The sequence below is a fragment of the Phaethon lepturus genome, unplaced genomic scaffold (assembly GCF_000687285.1).
Source record: "Phaethon lepturus isolate BGI_N335 unplaced genomic scaffold, ASM68728v1 scaffold26771, whole genome shotgun sequence".
NCBI lineage: Eukaryota > Metazoa > Chordata > Aves > Phaethontiformes > Phaethontidae > Phaethon > Phaethon lepturus.
In genome coordinates, this window is record NW_010517414.1 from 6,907 (window position 1) to 13,030 (window position 6,124).

General features: G+C 56.2%; 2 protein-coding genes across 2 annotated transcripts in view; one reads left to right on the top strand and one right to left on the bottom strand.

Annotated features, from left to right (window-relative positions):
- LOC104627971 (mitochondrial uncoupling protein 2-like) overlaps positions 1 to 1,219 on the top strand; it is a 1,947-nt gene extending 728 nt beyond the window's left edge. Inside the window, exon 4 of the mRNA XM_010296394.1 lies at positions 1,150 to 1,219. Coding sequence (XP_010294696.1) covers positions 1,150 to 1,219 — 70 coding nt within the window. The remainder of the gene's footprint in view (positions 1 to 1,149) is intronic.
- Positions 1,220 to 1,341: 122 nt separating this feature from the next.
- Positions 1,342 to 6,018, bottom strand: DNAJB13 (DnaJ (Hsp40) homolog, subfamily B, member 13; the record flags this gene model as incomplete). The annotated part of the gene is made up of 7 exons (XM_010296395.1): positions 1,342 to 1,495; positions 2,043 to 2,119; positions 2,873 to 2,986; positions 3,419 to 3,532; positions 4,793 to 4,950; positions 5,430 to 5,591; positions 5,915 to 6,018. Coding segments are annotated over 7 exons (883 nt in total), but the record flags the coding sequence as incomplete, so codon positions are not given.
- Positions 6,019 to 6,124: the final 106 nt, after the last annotated feature.

Here is a 6,124-nt window from a genome sequence, read left to right on the forward strand (position 1 = left end):
CCCCCCGCGACCCGCCGGCAGCGCGCCGCCACACTGGCCCGATCCTGACCTCCCCCCTACCCCCTGGCCCTTCTCGTCAGTGTTGGCGAGACACAGGAGTAAATTATATTAATTGCGGAAGCAGCAGGAGAGCAGCGACATCCCTGACATGGACCCCCGGGAGGAGCCGGCGAGACGGAAGGAGAAACGACGCTGTTTGTGGAGGAAGGGGGGAGAAGGGAGGTTTCCAGAGAAGGAAAGTTTAAGGAGGAAGAAAAATAGAAGTTTTTTGTCCAGCAGGGAAGAGCATCACTTCCCAGCAGCAGTGGGAACACGGTGAGGGGTGTGGGCAGTGGGGGACGGAGTCGAGGGCTGGGGACATGCCGATTCCTGTTATTCCTTACCAACGCTTCCAATAAACCGCCCCCATGGGGTCTGAGCACAGCAGGGCACCCTTGCTTTTTTTGGGGTGTGGTGGGTGTGTGTTAGGGTCACTCTCTCCCCACCCCGGGTGCCACTGGACAAAGCAAAGCAGGTGTTGTCTGAAAGCAAGAGAGGCCTTTGGCTTCCCAGGGGATCGGCTTTAGGGGAGGTGGTTTCTGTGATTAGGGGGGGAAAAAAACCTCTGAAAAACTGGAAAAAAAAGAACTCTGGTTCCCCCCAGGAGCAGCCTCCGGTCTGCTTACGATCTCATCAAGGCCTCGCTGCTCAAATCCCACCTTGCGAGGGGTGAGTCCCTGTGCTCCGGGACAGAGCAGATTTCCACCCCAAGCATCGCCCCTGCCTGGGGAGGGAGGCCTGGGGTTGTATCCCTGAATTGTTGTATTCCAACAATTCAATTCCAACATTCCAATTGTTGTGAGCCAATCCTGGCTCACAAATCCCACCACGGCTCTTGCCCCTGCCACTTCACCTTCTGCGCCACGCTGGTGGCCTCTCCCATAGACGTGGGGAAGAGGAGGTTCCGTGAATGCTGCTCCCAGGTGGTACAGGAAAAATGAGGGGTCTAAGGCTTTCTACAATGGGTGACCTGGGCTTTGCCACCCTTTTCCATCCTCTTCCAAAATGCAGCCGCTTCTGGGGTGGAAGCGCCATCGCTGTCACTCTGGGAGGGGATGTGCTGACCCCAAGCCCAGGAGCTCCCGCAAGCTCGTGCCCTCATTCCTGCGGCGGCTCCTGGAACATCATGATGTTCATCACCTGGGAGCAGCTGAAACGAGGTCAGCAGAAACTGCCTTAAGGCTGTTGTTTTAGGGTGATCCTGTGGCTTAGGGGACCCAGTACTTGGAACAACCTGCGCCCGGTCACAGTGCTGGCTCCAGAGCTTTATTGGTGAGAAGAGAGCTGGAAGGCTGTCATCCCCTAGGACAGGAGAGCACTTTTCAAGAGCATTTTCTTGTCGGGTGTGAGCTTCTTAGGAAAGCAGATGTTGAAATATATGAAGAGGTCACCCTTGCGCTGGGGGTCATGGAGCAGCGGCATCCCCTCCCCTGGCACCACTTTACAGTACTTGGGGCTGCAAAGCAAAGGAAGGGGCTGAGAGGAGCCATGGCGTGACCCCAACATGAGGGGCACAGCACTGAGCCCTGCTGTGTCCCCGGGCAGAGCCTCACACATGCTTCTGAGCGGGCTTCTCAGGGCAGGTTTCCTCCTCCAGCTTCAACCGGTGGCCTGCCCTCCTCTTCCAGCCTTGTCCCCCAGGTTCCTTGCCCGGCCTGCTGTACCATCCCACTCCTGTCTTCCACTCACCCACACCAAGCCCTCTCCCTGCCTCTACCACCAGCAACATGACCCCAGACCAGGAGAGCAGCCCATAGTGGACATCCTCCTCCTCTTCCAGGCTGGGACTCCCCAGCCCCAAACCTGCTGGAAAAGGTTCTGAAAGACCCCAGCAAATTAGGCAACGGGGATGTGCTTGGGAAGCACCCAGCTCTTGCCAAGGAGGAGGCAGCCAATGCTGAGGGTCATCCCAAGCACCCGTTCACCTCCTTGGCCACCAAGTTCTGCAGAAAGGCCCTGTCCAACCCCCTAGCCCACCAGCCATTTAGCCCCACAGCGCTTACTCCACGATGTCGTTGATGGGGATGTTCAGCAGCCTGCCATCCAGCGTCCTCACATCCACCGTGCAGCCGACCAGTGCCTGCAAGGCACAGCGTGGGACCTGGAGCTGCATTTACAGCCCCAGAGAGCAAACATAGAATCATAGAGTCATTTGGGTTACAAAAATATCTTTAAGATCATTTTAGACTAGATCTAAGGCAGAAATTTTTGACACTGAGGGTGGTGAGACACTGGCCCAGGTTGCCCAGAGAGGTGGTGGATGCCCCATCCCTGGGAACATCCCAGGTCAGGCTGGACGGGGCTCTGAGCAACCTGCTCGAGTTGGGGATGTCCCTGCTCATGGCAGGGGGTTGGACTAGATGGCCTTGAAAGGTCCCTTCCCACCCAAACCATGATGTGATTCTATGATCACCAAGTCCGTTAACCCAGCACTGCCAAGTCCACCACTAAACCACATCCCTAAGTGCCATGACTACACGGCTTTTAAATCCATGCAGGGATGGTGACTCCACCACCTCCCTGGGCAGCCTGTTCCAGTGCTTGACCACTCTCTCCGTAAAGAAATTTTTCCTAATATCCAATCTAAACCTCCCCTGATGCAACTTGAGGCCATTTCCTCTCGTCCTGTGGCTGGTTACTTGGGAGAAGAGACCAACACCCCCCTCACCACAACCCCCTTTCAGGTAGTTGTAGAGAGCGATAAGGTCTCCCCTCAGCCACCTCTTCTCCAGACTGAACACCCCCAGCTCCCTCAGCCGCTCCTTAGCAGACTTGTGCTCCAGGCCCTCCACATAATCTGGGACTGGCTCCGTCCCCTTGCCGGGCTCTTTACCTTTCCCAGGGGGATGGTGGCAACATAAATGAGGTTGTCATTGGCTCTTTTAAACCTTGGGTGGAGTTTTTCCTGGACAACAAAGGTGATGTCAGCTGGAATGATGTTTGGGCCCTAAAATTGAGGGTCAAAAAAAAAAAAAGATACCTGGAAATGGTTTGATGTAACACAAGTGATTTTACACAGGGAAAGGTGACACGAATGCCTGCCCCTTTGTTGCCACTTTCAGCTGGCTATGGAGAAGAGAAAGGTATTTTCTTCCTTTAAGAAAAAAAGGAGTCTTTTCTCAAAAAGGCTCAGCCAAGGGAAATCAGACTGGGTTTTGCAAAGGTGATGCCAGGCAGAAAACCACCCCTTTCAATTCTTTTTTTATCTACCCTAAAGAAAATCCAGGCAGGAAAGGCTCCTTAGAGGTTCTAAGCACTGTAACGCTGAATTGCCCCATTCGCCATGCCACCAACTGCCCACAAGAAGTGGGAAACGTACAAAGAGTGTGTGGTCAGTCCCAAGGAAACCTGGCCCAGAACTTCACATGATGGTCATCACCTGGTCTCCTTCCTTCTCAAAGGTGATCCTGGTGCCCTGCTTCCACCCTGGCTGCACGTCAATCGTTAGGATCTTATCTCTGATGGTGCTTGTTTGACCATCTTCATTCATCACCTGGGGGGCAGGACAAGCAGGTTAGAAGAGCTGGGTCATGTCTGGAGAAGTGGGTCTGCGATGAGGCAAGTGCTCAGCTCCACTCTGTCATCAGAACAACCAGCACCAGGCACCGGTTCCATCCATGGAGGCACTGAGCCAGCAGGCTGGATCCTGACCCTGCGGTACCAGACCCACCCCACAGACAGGGCAGTCACCTCTAGGCTGCTACCATCCGTCATGAAATCACAGAAGGGTTTGGGTTGGAAGGGACCTTTCAAGGCCATCTATTCCAACCCCCTGCCATGAGCAGGGACATCTTCAACTAGAGCAGGTTGCTCAGAGCCTTCTCTGCTCCAGGCTGAGCCCCCCCAGCTCTCCCAGCCTGTCCTCCCAGCAGAGCTGTTCCAGCCCTCGGAGCGTTGCTGGGGCCTCCTCCGGCCCCGCTCCAGCAGGTCCATGTCTCTCCTGTGCCGAGGGCTCCAGAGCTGGACGCAGCACTGCAGGGGGGTCTCCCCAGAGCGGGGCAGAGGGGCAGAATCCCCTCCCTCGCCCTGCTGGCCATGCAGCTTTGGGGGCAGCCCAGGACATGGTTGGCCGCCTGGGCTGCGAGCACACATTGCCGGCTCCTGCCCAGCCTGCCCAGCTTATCACCCACCAGGACCCCCAAGTTCTTCTCGGCACGGCTGTCCTTCCCCCCCTCCGAAGGACAACACGGAGAGGTGATCTGTGACACCAAGGTGCCCAAAGAGAGAGAGTTATAACTGCACGGGTCATCCAGCTGTGTGTGAGCTGGCAGAGAAGAGGGTGAGGACAGCTCATACTCCACAGCAAGGCGGCTGTGGGTACAGATGGGATCAGATCAAGTAGGAGAAACTCAGGGCTGGAACCAGGAGATTGGGACAATGAGAGGAGCGATGCAGGTCACTAAAAGCAGAAAGGAGACACAGCCCAGTGTGAAAATGAAGCTGTGGGAGCCCAGGAAATACTGTGCTCCCCCTCTGCCCCCCTCCAAAATCAGTCTTGTCTTCCCATCAGCTGTCACATCACCTGTCCTGCTACTGACAAGCCAGGAAAGAGGGCGGCACCGGTTCAGATCCTGCTGGTGTTTCTGCTTGGTTTGGTTCAGAGCCCTCCCTGCAGCACCGTGCTGTGGCCTGCCGAGCCCTCCGAGCATGATCAGCCCTAAAGCCTCAGGCTCCACTGTCCTACACTGAGGAGAGCCAAGCCCCAAATTCCCCACCCTGCCAAGCACAACCCCCTTCACTCCACTGCTCCTACCCTGCGGGAAATCTTAATCTTCTTGGTGCAGCCGTAGAACAGGTCTTCAAGGGAGAGGTAGAGATCCCGCACGATCGGGGGGTCTTGCTTCATCACTCCTCGTCCTCGCAGCCCTCCGAAGGGCAGGATTAACTCTGAGCCATCCTCGGCAAAGAACTCTGTGAGCGAGTGGAGGGGGGGTCACCTCACTCGGATCAGAGGTCAGGGGTCCCCTGCGGCCTCCTTATTGTGGAAGCTGAGCACTCCAAATATGCCACCCAGAAGGCTCCCATCTGCTTCTGCCTGGGACCACCCTCTCCCTCCAGCTGAAGTGTTTTTTATCTTGCTCACATGTTTACAGCAGCCTCACCAACCCGATGCCTCTTTTTGATAGAAATCCTCCAAGAAAAAGGTCACAACAGTAGCTGGGGAGAGCTGACAGCTTGCACACACACCCTCCAGGCCTCTCACCCACCCAGGACTAGGGGAAGTCAGGATCTAACCTTCAAGCACTGGGGACCAGCAGCCCCAGAGGGACCTGAGAGTACCTGGGCAAGGAAACATTCCTGTAAAGCTTAAAACTCAGGACTGGTGGTGGCCACGGCATCACAGCAGCTACAAATGGGCCTGGGCCACCCCCCAGAGCCCCGCTACCTACCTGCAAAGGGGTTGTCTCCACCAAAGAACTCCTTGAAGACTTTGTCAGGGTTGTTGTGGAAAACGTAGCCAACAGCCCAGGGGTTCTCGCCACCAAACTCCAAGGGGATGCCGCCTTTGAGACCCTCTTCTCCAAACTTGTCGTAGATGCCTTTCTTCATGGCTTAGGGAAGAAGGAGTTGGAAATTGCCACGCTTTCCCATGCTGAGATCCAGATCTGACCCATGCTCAGAGCCTGAGTTCCAGGCTTTGCTGGGGCAGAGACTGGAGAGGAGGGTTCCCTGCCGCCTTGAGAACAGCAAATTGGGACAGAAGCAGGAATATGCCAGCAATCAGCCTGGCTGGGGGTCACAGAGCTGATACCACCTCCCCGGCTGTGCCAGTGACTGGGGGTTCAGACTTCAGCACGCCTCTGGCCAGAGTAGAGACGCTTCATGCTCGGTGCAGCCCCTAAACTCCATGGAAGAGAACCATCTCCCCGCTTACGGTCGCTGAGCACATCGTAGGCCTCCGCCAGCTGCCTGAACCTCTCTGGCGCCCAGGGCTCCTTGCATTTTAAAGGGTGGTTCTTCAAGGCCAATTTCCGATAGCTACGAAGGTGAAAGGAGGGGAGAGCCCAGCCTCACAGCCAGCCCCGGGGTGCCACAACACCCCCGGCCCAGGCTGCTCCCTCGCAGCTTCTCCCAGGCCCTTCCT